At 61.2% G+C, this 17986-nt stretch overlaps 1 protein-coding gene across 1 annotated transcript in view; it reads left to right on the plus strand.

Moving 5' to 3' along the window:
- ITGB3 (integrin subunit beta 3) overlaps window positions 1-17404 on the plus strand; it is a 44684-nt gene extending 27280 nt beyond the window's left edge. Inside the window, exons 6-15 of the mRNA XM_048830334.2 lie at window positions 476-637; window positions 1223-1318; window positions 1963-2052; window positions 2763-2897; window positions 3380-3809; window positions 6455-6677; window positions 7452-7552; window positions 8522-8638; window positions 12006-12172; window positions 15247-17404. Coding sequence (XP_048686291.2) covers window positions 476-637; window positions 1223-1318; window positions 1963-2052; window positions 2763-2897; window positions 3380-3809; window positions 6455-6677; window positions 7452-7552; window positions 8522-8638; window positions 12006-12172; window positions 15247-15315 — 1590 coding nt within the window. The 3' untranslated portion in view covers window positions 15316-17404. The remainder of the gene's footprint in view (window positions 1-475; window positions 638-1222; window positions 1319-1962; window positions 2053-2762; window positions 2898-3379; window positions 3810-6454; window positions 6678-7451; window positions 7553-8521; window positions 8639-12005; window positions 12173-15246) is intronic.
- Window positions 17405-17986: the final 582 nt, after the last annotated feature.

Below are 17986 nucleotides of genomic sequence, written 5' to 3' on the forward strand. Positions count from 1 at the left end.
CGGGATGCTGTAGGTTGGGCATCTCGCAGTGCGGTGAGGCCAGTGGGACATGCATCAAGAGCAGGTGTGAGGTGCAGGGGGTTGAACGCTGAACATAGGAATTGGCAGGCTGGCTCAGAACAGAACAGTCTCTGGGACCGGTGCCAGATGCTTCAGAGGAAGGGGCATGGAATCCCAGCTTGGACCATGGAATAACCTGCCCATCAGGGGAAATTCTTCCTGACCCCAAGGCAGTCAGTGCTGCTCATGCCCTGAAGCATCAGGGTGTCCCCCTTATTAATTTGCATCCTTCCTAATCATATCCCACATTTAGGAGTAGCCCATACTTCCTTGCTGGCTTGCCCATGGGGTTGGTCACCCCTGAGAGCTCCAGCTACCAGAGCTCAGGCAGGAACAGTAACGATGGCCTCCGTGGTTGTCCAGCTGTGCTAAGGTATAGAAAAGACTGGGAACCCGCTCCTGTGTTTTGCTGCAGGAGAAGATCGGCTGGAGGAATGATGCTAGTCACCTGCTGGTCTTCACGACAGACGCCAAGACCCACATCGCTCTGGACGGGAGGCTGGCAGGGATCGTCCAGCCCAATGACGGGCAGTGCCACGTTGGCAAGGATAATCTCTACTCGGCCTCAACTACACTGGTAAACGCAGGGCCCTGCCTGCGGGTGGCGGGGAGGGAAGTGGGTCCCTATGGAATATGGGAAACCTTCCTGGGTCCTCCGTGCAAACCTGGACACGGGTATGGGACGGGAGTTCCTGGGGAATTCGGCAGGCAGGTAAACAAAATAATAAGATGGTGGGGGGGGGAGGGCTTGCGCACGAGAGCACGCAGATAGCTATGTGTAAATGCAGGAGTGTGTGTGTGTAGTTGTGTGTACACATGTGGATGTTCATGGTCCATGTGTGTGCACCTCTGTAAGACAGTAAAGGGAGGATGTGTGCTGATTGCAGGGCTCCCCCAGCCATGTCCCGGGGGAACAGCCTGTGGGATTGGGAAATCCCTACCCGCATGGGACGGCAGAAAGAGGAGGTGCAGGCTGCTGAGGGCAGACAGAGCTCCCACCTCCACACAGGCCTCCGGGGCAGAGAGGGAAGTACAAGCTGGGCCGGCAGGGCCTGGTGAGACATGTTGTGCGGTGGGGCTGGGGGGGATTAGATGTCTCAGCAGCTGATGCGCCTGCGGAAGGACCAGCCCCCAAGGCCTGACAACTCGTTTCTCCCTCCAGGACTATCCCTCGCTGGGCCTGATGACTGAGAAACTCTCCCAGAAAAACATCAACTTGATCTTTGCCGTGACGGAGACCGTGGTCGGCCTCTACAAGGTGACTGCTCCGTGCTGGCGTCCTGGATGCCCCACCCACAGCCTAGGAAGCTCCGCCCCCAATGGCAGCTCCCTCCCCTCCCCAGCACCTGAAGAGCTCAGCACACCCAGGGCCACCCCACAGGACAGCTGGAGCTGTAAGCCGACCCTCTAGGACATTTGCAGGCAGCCCCCAGGGCCAGGCTGCCTAGAGCCACCCATGGCTGATGAAAGCAGACACTGCGTCTGCCCACAATCTGCTCCCAAGTGGCTAGAAACCCTTTCGCAACCCTTCCCGGGCCTTTAGTGACCCTCAGCTCTCTGGTCTCAGGTTTTATGGCCTGGCCAGTCACCCAGCAAGGCAGCAGCTGAGCCGGGAACAGAGCCCGGCTTTCCTGGCTCCCAGGCCAGAGCTCTGGCCATGGCCTCACACTGTCTGTGTTTGCAAACACGAGGTTTGACCCACCCCTGCCCCGGTGCACAGCTTTGAGCCACATGGCAATTGCCGTCTTGATGCCCCAGGAGAGCAGCGATGCTCTGTAAAGCTAGTGATCTGAGCTTTGTGCCAGGCCTTGGTACTGAAGCCCTGGCATGCCACGGTCGCCCTGGGCATCGCCCTCTTGCCCTTCCCTAGCGCATCCGGGATACTGTGTGTTTTCTTGCCAGAACTACAGCGAGCTGATTCCCGGCACCACTGTGGGGACCCTGTCCAGAGACTCCAGCAACGTCCTGCAGCTCATTCTGGAGTCCTATGGGGTGAGTGTGAGCAGCGGGGACTCCATGGCCCACGGCGCCTTGGCAAACCCAGGGCAGCCTAGGGCATCTCCCAGGGCCGCTGCCTGCAGCAGTTTTGGGGGGTTCCTACTGGGGTCTCCTCACTTGGGAGGAGCCCCGTGTCAGAAGCAGAGCAAAATGGGGGGTGCTTCCACAGGATCTCAGCCCTTAAAGAGGCACCTGCACTTTGGCAACCCCATCTCACTCCCCGAGCTCCCCGGATCCAGCTGTGAACATCTGCCTTAGCGATGCACAGAGGAAGTGAGGTCATTCCATTTCCCACCTTGTCCCCTTCCCCTTGGCAGCTGTCTCTCCCCCTCCTCCTGGCAGACAGGCCGGCCCTCTGGTTGATGTCTTGGCGGCAGAGGAAGGACCTTTGGCTAGCAGGCCTTTCCCCAAGTGCACCCCGGGGACATGCGCTGAGCTCGCTGCTCTAGGAGAGCCTCCCTCTCTCCCTAGCAGGTCACCGGTTCCGATCCAGCCCAGGGCGGTAGCTGAGAAAAGTTGTCACCATGTGACAGCTTCTTGGTGACTCCTGAGAGATGGAGCCGGCTGGCCCTCTCTGCGTCTCCACAGGCCTGCATCTAACTGCGCTGGGTACTGGGGAGAGCTCCCCACTCCCTGGGCTCAGCTGCCTCCTCTCGATGCCCTTTCCTAAATCCGGGGCGTGCGCTGTTTCTCCCTCCCTCCAGAAAATCCGCTCCAAGGTAGAGCTGGAGGTGCGAGACCTGCCTGAGGAGCTGTCCCTCTCCTTCAACGCCACCTGCCTCAACGACGAGGTCATTCAGGGACTCAAGTCCTGCGTGGGACTCAAGATAGGAGACACGGTGAGTCTTGCCAGCTGGCAGCCTGCTGGGAGGGAGATCATAGAGTCATAGAAGATCAGGGTTGGAAGGGACCTCAGGGGGTATCTAGTCCAACCCCCTGCTCAAAGCAGGACCAATCCCCAACTAAATCATCCAAGTCAGGGCTTTGTCAGGAGCCGGCCCAGCACTCTGGGATCATCCCACGCCCCAGCCCTGGACGCGTTCCCCAGCCTCTGCCCCTGCGGAAGAAGGTCACAGGCTTGTAATATCTTCCATGGCAGGGCTCTGCTGGGACGAATACAAAAGGGGATGCTACACTGAGCCTGTGGTTCTCTCCGAATGGCTCGCTGCCAGCCTGTGCTGCCCCATGTCACCAGGCAGCGTCGGGTCAAACATGCCTGGAAGGGACTGGCGGCTCTGGGTCTCAGGCCTTGCAGCCAGGTGGCCCCTGCTGTGCTTGGAGCAGCCCTGCCTCAATCGAACCCCGGCGCTTCCCTCCCCAGGTGAGCTTCAGCATCGAGGCCAAGGTGCGGGGCTGCCCCCAGCAGCGGCAGAAATCCTTCACTATCAAGCCCGTGGGCTTCAAGGACAGCCTGACGGTGGTGGTGAACTTCGACTGCGACTGTGCCTGCCAGCAGCACGCCGAGCCCGACAGCCCCGCCTGCAACCAGGGCAACGGCACCTTCGAGTGCGGCGTCTGCCGCTGCTACCAGGGCCGGCTGGGCTCCCGCTGCGAGTGCTCCGAGGAGGAGTACAGCCCCGCGCAGCAGGACAACTGCAGCCCCGGCGCGGGGCAGCCCCTGTGCAGCCAGCGGGGCGAGTGCCTCTGCGGCCAGTGCGTCTGCCACACCAGCGACTTCGGCAAGGTGACCGGCAAGTACTGCGAGTGCGACGACTTCTCCTGCGTCCGCTTCAAGGGCGAGATGTGCTCGGGTGAGTGGCGCCACCCCAGCACCAGCCCTCTGGCCCTGGCCTGCTGAGGGGAGCTCGGAGGGGTGGGGAGTTCCCTCGGCTGTGCTCTCCCCATCCGTTTTAGCACCGAGCCGGTGCTGGGTCTAAGATGCCGGGAGTCATCCAAGATCCGACGGCAGCTCCCCTAAGGAAAAGGGGGGTTCACTCTGATTGTACTCCAGCTTGTGTCATTCTACACGGACTACCTAAAATTCCAGGTGCAGTTGGATGCAGGATGTCTATTGTTGTACAGTGCTGTGTAGCAGCTGCCAGGTCCCACCCCAGAGGTGGCTGCATTTCAGTGGCTTAACCTGAGCAGATGGCAGGAGGATGGCAGGCCTGAGGAGACCCCTTGCAGCAGGGCAGGCTGGCCCCAGTCGCCTTGCTCCCCCTTCTTGAGCCAGCTGGGTTAACACCACATCTGTTTATTTCCCTTGGAGCTTCTCACGGAAGCAGCCAAGCAAAGCTGAGCAGAGTTCACAGAGGGAGTAGGCAGACAGCCTGACTCAGAACAGCATGTCCTGAAAGGGGGCCAGCGAGCCCCTGCCCAGGCTCCCTAAACGCTGGGAGATGCACACACAGCTCACTCCAGAAAGAGCCCCCGACCACACCCAGCCGAGAGGAGCCTTGGCCCATTCCACCAGCAGGTTCAAACCCATGACATCCCCAGGGGGCCCAGGGGGCAGGAGAGGGGGCAGCCACTTGACCCAGCAGCACTCAGGGAAATCCCCAGATCCCCCAAGAGGCTTTACCCCTTCCCAGGCACCGGGCCCTAGGGCGCAGACCTTGGGGGTTCCCATAAGGTCCCTGGGGGCTGGTCTGTGTCTGAACCACCCTGCGTGGGGGAGACAGTGCCTCAGGAGAGCTGGCTCTGCCCCTTCCCAACCCAGTGTTTGCCCACCCCCCTTGCTGAACTGAGCCCCCCGAGGTGGATTCCCCACTGGGCTCCTGTCCCTAGCACACCCAGCACCTCTGTTGCTTTCTGCTCTGACCACAGCATTGCCTAACCCCCCCCCTCCCTTCCGGGCCTCCTTATCCGCAGTTATTGCAATGCAGGTGGGAGGGGCAGGCCTGTTTTTTCCCTAGTGAGCCCTCCAGATCTTCCAGGGCAATGGGAGAGTGTCCCGGTGACTCACAGCAATAAGTGTGCTCAGCTGGAAGGACTGGCTCCCCGCCCCCCCCCACTGTATTCACTCTGAGCCAGTTCGTCACACTCTTCCCTGCTTGTTATGCAATGCAATGGCTCCGGATGTTTGGCCTGAGACAGGGGGCCAAGCTGGTTATCAGAGACAGGGGGCCAAGCTGGTTATCAGGACGATGACAAATTGATGACACCCAACAAACAAACAAGCCATGGGGAGGAAGGAGGTGAGTGGGCGGTTTATCACCCAGACAGGGGTCTGTCATTCCGGGGGAGAGGGTAGCAGTGTAAAAGCCCCATAGTGGGCGGGGGGGCAGCCTATGGAGGGCCTGCTCTTAGTCACACTGCTGTGAATCTGGAGTCAATCTGGAGTCACTCTAGTAGGGGCCGAGAAGTTAATGAGATCAGCTGAAAGGCTCATGGGTGGGGCTGGTCCGTATCTCACACTGCTCCACCTTCCCCACTCTCTTGGTGCTTGTTGTGAAATTAAAATGGGGGCGAGAGGAAAGTTTATACCGACGTCCTTCTCCCGGATGCCTTGTGCCTGCTCCCAGGCACCTGTCGGGCTACGTCTGCACCCCCGCAGCTTAACCGTCCTCCCTCCTTCCTGACCCACAGGACCCACTGCTCTTCCAGCCTGGGGCTCCCTGCACGTAGCTCTCCTGACACCTTTCTGGCCAGTTTTCCTGACTCATCCCTAGTTTCCCATTATCTAAAAAGTGACACATTCAGTCTGTCCAGCAGCGACCTGCACCCGGGGCTGAGCAGAAACTGCAGCCCTGGACAGTTTTCCCAAGGAAAGCCTAACTGAGGGGCTGCGGTCCTGCTCCCAACCGCAGCGACCAGCAGAATTTCCCAGGGTTCCAATGAGGGCCGGGGCCGGGGGGGCTTGTGTTGGCTTTGCTGTGGATCCAGCACTCCAGCTAGGTTTGCTGGGATCTTTGGGGCCAGAACCAAACCCCATGAGCCACACAGCCCCAGGCTTGGAGAGGATTTGAACCTGGGTCTCCGTTTTGCAGCATGAGTCCCAGTTCAGAGAACCTGGGTCTTTTCCGGAGCAGCCCTACCCAAGGAGAGGCCCTAGGACTTAGGGGTCAGGGGAGGAAATGAGCAAGAGTCAAGATTTCCAACCAAGTGTCTCTTTCGCTTTCTAGGCTCATTCCAAACTGACAGAGAAAACCCCCGTGGCCCAAACTCAGTGCTCCCTGACCGCTGCCTCTCGCCATCCCAGGGGAACCGGACTGGGGCAGAGTCCCAAGCAGCTTTGCAATGAGCTGCAGAGTTCAGATCCCAGTGGGGTGGTTTGTTTTACAAAGGGCCAGGCTAACAGATGCATCGCAACGTTAGGGGACGTCAACAGGTGTGGCTGCCCAAGTCAGGACTAGCATGGGGTGCTGCAGGCCAGGATAAGGTGGCAAAGCTGCTGGGGGGGAAACCTAGGTGGGGGGCCTGCAGTCACTCCTGACGCCCTTGCGTTCGCCCGCAGGCCACGGGCAGTGCAGCTGTGGGGACTGCCTGTGCGACTCGGACTGGATGGGGGACTACTGCAACTGCACCACCCGCACCGACACCTGCATGTCCGGCAACGGTCTGGTGTGCAGCGGGCACGGCCTCTGCCAGTGCGGGAAATGCGAGTGCACCCAGGCCGGCTCCTACGGGGACACCTGCGAGAAGTGCCCCACCTGTCCTGATGCTTGCACCATCAAGAAGTGAGTGGGGCTGGGGGCCAGAGTGCGCTGCTGTAATTCCAGGGGGTTAGACCTGGCCTGGGGAACACTGCTGCTGACAGGCAGGGCAGGGCCCGAGGCGGCACCCAACTCAGACAAGCTCATTACACCCACACCTGGTGGTGCTCGCTTGGGCTCCGGGCTGCAGGGATCTCAGCAGGTGGAGCTGGCGTGGGCTCAGTGCATGGGTCCCGGTGGCACCGCAATGGGAAGCGTCTGCCCCAGAAGAAGGCTGAGCTCTAGACTTTGTGGGATGCTGTGACTGCAGTCTGGGGCGGGGAGGAGGCAGGTTTGTGAGACCCTGATGCCAAAAGGCAGCTAATCTTCCAGCGTGAAATCAGGGTGGATGCAGGGCAAAGGGTCGCTCCTCTGTGGGAGAGTCAGAATCAGGGTCCCCCTCCCTGGGATCCCTGCGGGAAGCCTCCCATGCACTCAGGGGCTTGGCAGGAGGCAGGGTCAAGACCAGTGGCCATGTCAGGGGCCAGGCCCCATCGGGGAGCACAGGGGATCCCCACTGGGAATGGAGGTGCTGGGAAGCAGGGACATAGGATAGGGGAACAATGTGAAGCAGATGGGGGGGACCCTTCTCCCCTCCCCTTCTCCATTTGGCAGAGCTGCTTCAGGGATCCTGCGGGAGCCCCCAGCTGTGAGTCTGATTTTTGAGCCCCAAACCCAAAGGCTTCCCGGGGAGCCCTGGAGCTGACTGTAGCATCCGCTGATGTTCCTGTCCTTTGTCACTTTTCTCCTCCTCCTCAGGGAGTGCGTGGAGTGTAAGAAGTTTGAGAGGGGGACCCTGACAGAGCAGCAAACCTGCAGCCGCACCTGCCGGGACGAGATCCAGGAAGTGCAGGAACTTGGTGAGCAAGGGAGGAGCTGGGCTGTCAGCCGGAGTCTTGGATGCCTGGCAGGGCAGTGGATCATCAGCGTTTGTCACCGCGAGTGCCGGGGAGGGAGGCAACATACAGCAGAGAAATGAACAGCAGATATAAACTGCTGGAAGCTGGCAACAAGATCTCTGGGAGCCAGAGCTTTCCCTTTGAGTCAGAGCCAGGAAACCGGAGCCAGAATCCAAACCGATGCCCCAGGCAGAGGCCACCCGCTGCAGGGCCTGCAAGACGAGACGCTAAAGGCTGCTCGTTCCTGGGGGGACTCACTGGGGCTGTATAGAGACGCCCCGCACAGTGAGGTACAAATGCATGCCAGCTGGTTGGTAAGCCTGCAGGCAGGTGAGCTGAACTGGGCACGCTAGCGAACGTTCGACGCACCTGACCTCCACTCGGCCACCTGCCTAATGCAGCCAGAGCTCAGCACCCTGCCCGCTGAGCATCATCCCCGCCTCCTCCCCTCCCAGCGTGCCCAGCCCCAGCCTCCTTTCCCTGGGCGCTGGCCAGGAAAGCGAATACAGAGCTGGGGCCCCATCCCACTCCCGTTGAGCTCTGTGGGAGGTGGGCCCTGCCATCCGTAAGAGCAGCATCAGGACATGGTGGGTGCCCCTTGGGATTTCACACCTTGCTTGGACACACCCAGCCAGTGCCGGGATCCTGGTGCCCATGCAGCAGCGGTCGCTCTGAGCAGCGGGTCCGGGGCTCTCGGAAATAACTCCAGTGCTGAGGTGCGGCTTGGGGATCTCAAGGCAGGGTTCAGCTCCTGTTTTAGCCTGGGCCCTGGCCCAACATAGGCTTGACTTTCTTCCTCGTTTAGACAAAGCCTCCGGGGGAACTCGCAGGCCTGGCCTCAGCTTCACTGTCTGTCCAGCTGGGCAGCATCTGTTAACCCCACCCGGGGCGCACGGTTTGGGCTGACGGCCTCTCCTTCGCCCCCCGCAGGTGACACTGGTAAAGACGCGGTGAACTGCACATACAAGGATGAGAACGACTGTGTGGTGCGGTTCCAGTATTATGAGGACTCCAGCGGGAAATCCATCCTTTATGTCGAGGAGCCAGGTGAGACAGGGAGCGAGCGATAGCCCAGGAGGGTTAGCCCCCGGACTGGCCCTGCTCCTGCCACTGGGAGCGGAGATACGCAGCCAGGCGTCCCTGAGGAGCCCAGCTTCTGGATGGGATCTCTGCAGGGCAGGTCAGCTGCCCTTGGCTCTGTCCAGCCTGGACAGCTGCTTCCTCTCCGTGGGGGGTGTCTAGCCTGTGATCACAGGGCGGGACTGCAGCCTGAGCTGACCGAGTTTGAATCCCGCTAGCAGTGAAGCTGCGCCAGCTGCAGAGCCCTGGGTGCTGGGCGGGTTTGTACAGCTCCGGACCCAAGCTGCTTTCATGCCCTGTGATCACAGGCTGGACATGCCCTAGGAGTAGACAGCAGCTTGGCCAAGGATAATAGGCAGGGTGTGAATTTCAGCCCAGGCCTATTCCATATGGTGGTGGGAGGTTTATGGCACACTGCAGGGACAGGACCTGAGCTGCTGGGGTGTAGGTTTCATGCTCCCCTTTCTTCCTTGAACCCATCCCCCTGACATTCACTGTCTCTAGAGAAGCACCCAGTGCAGCCAGTGGGAATTCACCCAGGAATTGGGGAGGAGTTGGCATCCGGTGCCCCGGTGGCTGCTCCGTTGGTTGTCCAGCTCTTCTGGGGGCTCCTCTCCCCGCCTGCTGCCCTCTCCCCCTTTTGGTTAATTCTCTGTCCTGCATCTGCCTTTTATCCTAATCCACTTCTGAGACACCCCCCCTTCACCCTTGGCCAGGAGACACAGGTCCCTGGCTCATGACAGAGTTGGAGACAGGCCCAGATCCAGCCCACTGGCCAAGATCTGAATTCAGGATGCCACCAACAAACCGGCGATCGGCCCCAACGGGTTCTCCAGGGAGGTGGGGTCCAGCACACATGGGGGCTGCACAGGAAGTCTCCCCATGGCTGGGTGATGTGGATTTAATTTCTAAAGGCAACAGGCATTCTAATGAATAAAGCAAGAGCCAGGGGGTCAGGACAGCTTGGTTCTAGTCTTATTTATATGACAGTAGTGCCTAACAGAGGGGGTGTGTGTCTGTGTTTATACCCCTCCGAGGGAAGTGCCAGAACATGTTGTTTCCCAATGCTAACTATGAGCGTACTCAGAGTCCTAATGCTGCTGGGCGTTGTTGGGAAATCTCAGGGACTAGCACCAACCAATTAGCCCACATTGCATGCCAGCATCTGCCCCGTGGATGGCAAATAGCCTTTCCTTGCCCTGGGGCTACAGGCCCTTCTGTTCTCGGATGCTTCCCTGGCTGTTTTCTGAGGCTGAATATGATGAACTGAAACGATTCTGCCTCGTGTTTGGCAGCCCCGGCTCAGGAGCGGCTTTGGGCCAAAGTAGCTGGAGCCCAGGTGGACTCTGGTCTCCGTCACACAGTTGTAAGCTTTCACGCTGCCGGGAGAGCGAGACCCATCCCCTTGCGTTCAGAAAATGCAACCGAAACATGAGGAACAGAACAAAGAACCTCTGTGGACACGATCCATTTCCTCCTCCAGGCCCTATTCATACAGACTGGCCCCGTGTAATGAGTTCAGGTCCGGCAGCTTCCCCAGATGTCCGGGGCGGGTGGAAAGCCTCGGCACCTCTCAGGCTTTGGTCCCCCTTGGGGTCTGCTGCGGCCTCTCTCTGCCAGGGCGACTAGCCCCTGGGGGATACCTGGCTGACCGGCCTTAGGCCAAGAGAACGGCATGGTAGGAGCAGGCCGGAGCACCCTGCACTGGGGGAGCAGACAGGCTGAGCCTCTGCATGTTAGACTAGCCGCGGGGGCTGCCCGAATGTACACCAGGGAGCAGGATTTAAAGCCGCCGTTTGCCTGTCCTGGCTGGTGCGGCTCGGACGCGGGGCCTGGCCGTCTGAGAGGTCTGAGTGAGAACCTGACTAGATTGTTCCTTGTTGTTTCACGCCATTCAGCACAGAGACTTCCGTCTCCGTCTCCCTGTGCTTTGCTCAGCACGTCCCTGCAGCCAGCGTGGGCTGCAGAGACCAGACATCCCCTCTGCACGGCCCTGCCTTGTCTCCACAGCTCAGTACTATTGGCGCACGTAGGGGAGCCGAGCTCAGTAGAGACCTCGCCCTGTCCAGAGAACGCCTGGGGCTCCCTAGCTTTGCAGTGACCCCTCTGCACTGCAGTGTAATCTGGGGGAGCCTCAGGGCTCTTTCGGCCCCAGCCTGGGCATGGACAGAGGCATGTCCCCTGTACAGAAGGGGTATAACACCAGGTCCCACGCAGATCCGCAAGCAGGAGGCAGCCACTGCCCTGGCGCATCCCATTGTAGGGGGCCACCAGCAACCCCAAGCTTTTCCCCGAAGGCCTTGAAAAGCAGCCGCCAGCTGTAATTACAGTCAGGCTGCCGAGGGCTGGGCTGGGCCCGGCAGACAGGAGGGCAAGGGTGGCTCAGGTTTGTTTGGGTTGCGTGCTGCGTCAGAGCCTGGGGAGAGGGTGTGTCCCCTCCTCCGTCAGACACGGACACGCCCAGCGGTGTTAGCAGATGCCACAGGGCACATAGCCAGCCAGCTCAGCGCAGGGGAGGGGTGCGGAGGAGGGAGCTTCAGACAGATCGAAACACGAGCAAAGCCGCAAGAACTGCGGCCCGTCAGTGGGTGCTAGAGGCCAGCTACTCTGCTCCCAGCCCCGGAGCCCTGGATTTGCCCATCAGATGTGTGGAGGAAAGCAGGTTAACGAGAGGGGACCAGCTGGCTTGAGGACAGGGGAGGTCCCAGCCCGATGTACGACCTGGCCCCTGTTCTGAGAGCATCAGGGCACCTCCCAGTCTGTATCACAGTCGCCCTCCCAGCACCCCGGGAGCCAGGGCACGGATCCCCGTTACAGTCGGGGCAGGGAGGCTCAGGGACCTGCAGGTCTGTCCCCGCTGCCACATGCCGCGTTCCTTGCATTTCTAGCTGCGTGATGTGAAGCCAGCATACGACACTTGACTGGGAATATCTGCCCTTTGAAGGCGGTGTCCTCCTCTCCCCCCTCCGCCCTGGTAGACCCTAGCATAGAGAGCCCTGCCCCTGGCCCTGCCGACACGTTGGCTGGGGCGTTCAAAGGAGCCAAAGGGAGCGAGGGTGCATTGCAGGGGGATTTGGGTGCTCAGGCCCCTTTGAAAACCTCACCTGTCGGCCCAAGAATAACGCAGTGGGGATGCTCATGTGCTTCAGTGCAGGAGGCTCTGGCCCTGTGCGTGGGCGAGCGATGTGGCCCTCTAGTAGCACAGGATAAGAGACCTGCTACTGCTGCTGGCCGAAGGCGTTCTTCTGTTGCTTAGCTGCGTGGAGGAGCTGTAGGATATGCGCTGGGTTAAGCAGGCAATGGCCGAGCACTAATTCCCTCCTTCCCTTGCCAGACTGTCCCAAGGGGCCAGACGTCCTGATGGTTCTGCTCGTGGTGGCAGGAGCCATCCTGCTCATCGGCCTGGCCGCCCTGTTCATCTGGAAGCTCCTGATCACCGTCCACGACCGGCGGGAGTTCGCCAGGTTCGAGGAAGAGAGGGCACGGGCGAAATGGGACACGGTAAGAGTCGGGTGGGCAGCCTGCTCCTCTCCCTCCGTCACGGTGTGTTGGGGTGACTGTGCTCGGCTGCTGTGCCCCGCCCCCCTCTGTCAGATGCCCTGGGTGTCTGGGCCTGGCGGGTCAGAGGGGACCGGGGTAGGTCCTGAGAAGCCAGGAGATGCTCTGCAGGAAGGGTGCTGGGAGGGGAAGATCAAGAGCCTTGGGGAGGGAGAGCCCAAGTCTGGCTACAGGGCACTGCCCTCCGGACACATGCCAGTCAGCAGGGCTGCACGTGTGCAGGAGAGAATGTCCCAGTGGCCTCCCCCGTCCCCTGAGCACTCGTCCCCAGCACGTCCTTCTGACTCACTCTCCTCCTGCTTTTCCATCCCTGCGAGCGGCCCAGCATGGCTGGAAAGGCTGAGACACATGGAGTGCGGGGAATTCAGCACCAAAGGCGGAGGGGGGCGGCTGGGTCTATGGAAGGTTTCCCCACCCCCCCTTGTCCCCCCACTGCATAGTTCGAGGCAGCACTGCACCTTTCCAGGGGCCCCCGGCAGGGCATGAGCGTCTGATGACATTCTTAGGCCCCGTTCTTTGAAATGTAGCGGTGCTGATAACAATGACACTGTCCTCCTTGGCTGGAGCCAGACACTGGGCAAAACTCACTGCACACAGCGCTGACCTGCTACCCCAGCCCCGGGCTCCCCACACCCAGCTCTGCCGCTGCCCCTCACTCCTGACCCATAGCCCCCTGTTACCCCAGCCCCGGGCTCCCCACACCCAGCTCTGCCGCTGCCCCTCACTCCCAACCCGCAGCCCCCTGTTACCCCAGCCCCGGGCTTCCCACACCCAGCTCTGTCACTGCCCCTCACTCCCGACCCATAGCCCCCTGCTACCCCAGCCCCGGGCTCCCCACACCCAGCTCTGCCGCTGCCCCTCAATCCCGACCCGCAGCCCCCTGCTACCCCAGCCCCGGGATCCCCACACCCAGTTCTGCCAGTGCCCCTCACTCCCGACCCGCAGCCCCCTGCTACCCCAGCCCCGGGCTCCCCACACCCAGCTCTGCCGCTGCCCCTCACTCCCGACCCATAGCCCCCTGTTACCCCAGCCCCGGGCTCCCCACACCCAGCTCTGCCGCTGCCCCTCACTCCCAACCCGCAGCCCCCTGTTACCCCAGCCCCGGGCTTCCCACACCCAGCTCTGTCACTGCCCCTCACTCCCGACCCATAGCCCCCTGCTACCCCAGCCCCGGGCTCCCCACACCCAGCTCTGCCGCTGCCCCTCAATCCCGACCCGCAGCCCCCTGCTACCCCAGCCCCGGGATCCCCACACCCAGTTCTGCCAGTGCCCCTCACTCCCGACCCGCAGCCCCCTGCTATCCCAGCCCCGGGCTCCCCACACCCAGCTCTGCCGCTGCCCCTCACTCCCGACCCGCAGCCCCCTGCTACCCCAGCCCCGGGCTCCCCACACCCAGCTCTGCCGCTGCCCCTCACTCCCGAACCGCAGCCCCCTGCTACCCCAGCCCCGGGCTCCCCACACCCAGCTCTGCCGCTGCCCCTCACTCCCGACCCGCAGCCCCCTGCTACCCCAGCCCCGGGCTCCCCACACCCAGCTCTGCCAGTGCCCCTCACTCCCGACCCGCAGCCCCCTGCTACCCCAGCCCCGGGCTCCCCACACCCAGCTCTGCCGCTGCCCCTCACTCCCGAACCGCAGCCCCCTGTTACCCCAGCCCCGGGCTCCCCACACCCAGCTCTGCCAGTGCCCCTCAATCCCGACCCGCAGCCCCCTGCTACCCCAGCCCCGGGCTCCCCACACCCAGCTCTGTCACTGCCCCTCACTCCCGACCCGCAGCCCCCTGCTATCCCAGCCCCGGGCTCCCCACACCCAGCTCTGCCGCTGCCCCTCACTCCTGACCCGCAGCCCCCTGCTACCCCAGCCCCGGGATCCCCACACCCAGCTCTGCCGCTGCCCCTCACTCCCGACCCGCAGCCCCCTGCTACCCCAGCCCCGGGCTCCCCACACCCAGCTCTGCCGCTGCCCCTCACTCCCGAACCGCAGCCCCCTGTTACCCCAGCCCCGGGCTTCCCACACCCAGCTCTGCCGCTGCCCCTCACTCCCGACCCGCAGCCCCCTGTTACCCCAGCCCCGGGCTTCCCACACCCAGCTCTGTCACTGCCCCTCACTCCCGACCCGCAGCCCCCTGCTACCCCAGCCCCGGGCTCCCCACACCCAGCTCTGCCGCTGCCCCTCACTCCCGACCCGCAGCCCCCTGCTACCCCAGCCCCGGGCTCCCCACACCCAGCTCTGCCGCTGCCCCTCACTCCCGACCCGCAGCCCCCTGCTACCCCAGCCCCGGGCTTCCCACACCCAGCTCTGCCAGCCTGCAGTGCCAGTGCCCCTCAGTCCTGGCGTGCAGCCCTTGATCCCTTCCAGGCCGACACAGTCCTGTTTGAACAGGGTGGCGAAGTGGAGAAATGTCCCTGAGGGCGAGGCTTCGGCATTCTCTTTGGCTGACCCCTAGGGAGGATTTGAACTGGTGGAGAGAGGCTGCTGCAGTCTGGGCCCCTGTCTGTTGGCACACAGGCACTAGAATGAGACATCAGAGAGTGAGAGGGAACCTGTGTCCTCCTCTCCATTTGAAATTACCCAGCTCCTTTCTTACCAGTGCTTGGGACCAGGGGGCTGAGGTTATGGGTCAGATTTCCAACCGAGCGCAGCACCCGGGTAGGCAGAGATATTGCCCAGGGTTCTGCACACAAATCTGGCTGTGTCAGGATGGGAGCAGATGGTGCTGAGCCCATCTGGAAATCAGGCCCCAGCCGGGCACGCTCAGAACGGACCCTAACTCTGCTCCCCGAAATTCTTAAATTACCCAGCATGCTCTAGCAGTGAGGGCACTGGAGTGGGACCCTGGAGACCAGGGTTCTAGTCCCAGCTCTGCTACTGACCCGCTCTGTGTCCTGGGGCAAATGGCTCTGTGCCTCAGTTTCCCCATTTATAAAGGAGAGATGATGCTATTTACCTTCCCTTGGTGCTTTGCGGCCTGCTGGTGAGCAGGGCTGTGTGGCGCGACGTCCGTTGTGTTTCTGTTACAGGCCAACAACCCCTTATACAAAGGCGCCACCTCCACCTTCACTAACATCACATACCGCGGGAATTCGTAAGGAGGCCCGCCTTCCCCGGCGCCGGCCCTGGGATCCGCTCCAGTGCTGGAGCATTTCATGTTTACAGAAGAGCCGGTGTGGGTGTGTCTGTATAATTTAATGATGATCCCGCAGGCTGGGGCCAAGGACTTGGCGTCTGTGTCACTTCACTGTATCACAGGGCTGGGCCTCTCCAGCCACGCCACTGTCCCATTGTTACCTCGGCGTGCCCAGGGGAGGCCTGCCCTTCTGCACATGGAACAAGGAGAAGTCGGCCTCGCCACGGCGTGCGTGCGGGCCGACCCGCAGGGACTGGGAGCTCCATTCGAGATGGGAGTGTTCGTGGCTGAGTCTGATGGAGGATGGACGAGAACAGCGCGGCCTCAGCCCATCTCCCTGCCTTTCTCCAGCCCGGAAGGAAAAGCTCTGAACGGCCTTCTTCCCCATGCGGGGCACGTCCTGCACACGACTAGCCCAGCCTGGGTGCAGGACCCGCCTCCTCGACTGGGCAGTGCTGCTCCCCTCCTGGCCCGCTAGCAGAAAGCGCTGCCCTGGAGGGACGCCGGACCTGCTCCCACAGTGGGCCACTGGCCCAGTGCTCTTTGCAGTCACAGGCTCCTGACTCTGGTCCGGCTGCTTCCTAGGAAGGTAGAAACCATGCAACCCCCACGAAGGCCCTGGCCCGGCCGTGCGCTGCTTCCTCGCCCCGCACCGCCTCACGTTTGTACACAAAGCAGATGATTGTAGCATCCACTCTGCCAGTGCCCCAGCGGCTCCCTGACCCCGGGGGCAGGTTGGCTGCGTGCTGGGCCGAGGCCCCTGTGTCAGTTCTCACCCCTGTGACACAGGGGAACACAACGGGGTGTGACACCAGCTCTCCCCGGACCTGCCCCACCCCAGCCTAGATCCACCAGGGTTTCCAACCCACAGCAAGCAGCCAACAGACCTGGTGTGTCACACAGGGCCACTCAGGTCCCCACCACCCCGTGCCTCGGTTTCCCCCTCTATACCATGATGCTGATGCTCCTTTGCAATCAAGCGCTGGGAAGTGCTAGATAGTGGTAATGCAAAGAAACGAATAAGGGGCACTCCAGCCACTAGCGTGGGGCCAAATTCCCCCCAGGTGTCACTGCAAGGAAGTGGGACACTGGGGAATTGGCCTCTGGGACACAACCTCTTATCTCTCTCTCTGGAACAGCAGCCAAAGATTGGGGGGACCTTCCTGCTGAGGGGCTAGCGTAAGAGACGCGGGCTCAGGGCTCCCAGGTTCTCCTCCTGCTTCAGCCACTAGCTCCCTGCATGACTTTGGCTGTGCCATGCCAGGCCTCAGTTTCCCCATCTGCCAAAAATGGGTCTCCTGGCCCGTACTTACCTCCCAGGTGGCTTGCGGGGCTTTGTGAGTGAATGTTAAAGTGCTTTGAGATCCTCAGCTGGGCAATGTTCCAGCCAGGATACGTGAGATTGTCACTCCCACCAGTGGTTTTGTGGGGCAAGGGAAGGGGGAACGTCGTCAGCTTTCCAAGCCCGAGCTAGGGAGCAAATTCCCCTCCTTGCAGGACAGTGGCCAAGGCCTGTTTTCGGGCCGTGCCTGGAACCCGCGCTGCCCACGAGTTCTTGGTGGCTACTCTGCAGATCAAGCAGCAGCAGAGTCAGACACGCTGCCCCCTGCCCTGGATGGGCACCAGCACTGCCCCCTCCTGCCAGGGCAAGGAGCTACCCCACAGCTCTTCCCTCCTGAGCGGCTGCAACCCAGGTGCTCAGAGCCTGCAGCACAGGGCAGGGATGGCTGGCACCCATGCCCAGCTCCACTTTAGCTACTGTCTGCCCCCTTTGGCATCTAGACTACGTCAACCCAGGATAGTCGTGAGGTGCCCCCTGACCTCCCAGACGCACCTGCAGGGGCATGGGGGTGGAGCTCTGATGCCAGCTGGCTGCCCCTTTGAGAACAAGGGTAAGATCCCAAGGGCTGGGGAGAGGAGGGGAGTTTGAGTCTGTCTCCTACATGGCGCGAACTCCAGAACTGATCACAAACGAGCCCAGGGCACAACTGAGATCGGCCCAACCTCAGACTTTACATACAGCACCGAATAAAAAAGTTTTGCACTATCAAGGGCTTCCAAGCGTGTCTGGTCTTTGGCTGCAGGCTGTGGGGGCAGCGACAGCGGTAATGGCTGGTATCTCCTGCGGGTGGCTGCTGACAGTTTCAGCAAATTGGAAAGTGGGAGGGGAATGGGTTTGCATTAGAATCATAGAATATCAGGATTGGAAGGGACCTCAGGAGGTCATCTAGTCCAACCCCCTGCTCAGAGCAGGACCGATCCCCAATTAAATCATCCCAGCCAGGGCTTTGTCAAGCCTGACCTTAAAAACTTCTAAGGAAGGAGATTCTACCACCTCCCTAGGTAACGCATTCCAGTGTTTCACCACCCTCCTAGTGAAAAAGTTTTTCCTAATATCCAACGTAAATCTCCCCCACTGCAACTTGAGACCATTACTCCTTGTTCTGTCATCTGCTACCACTGAGAACAGTCTAGAGCCATCGTCTTTGGAACCACCTTTCAGGTAGTTGAAAGCAGCTATCAAATCCCCCCTCATTCTTCTCTTCTGTAGACTAAACATCCCCAGTTCCCTCAGCCTCTCCTCATAACTCATGTGTTCCAGTCCCCTAATCATTTTTGTTGCCCTCCACTGG

This window comes from Caretta caretta, chromosome 27 (assembly GCF_965140235.1).
Source record: "Caretta caretta isolate rCarCar2 chromosome 27, rCarCar1.hap1, whole genome shotgun sequence".
In the NCBI taxonomy this organism is placed as follows: domain Eukaryota; kingdom Metazoa; phylum Chordata; order Testudines; family Cheloniidae; genus Caretta; species Caretta caretta.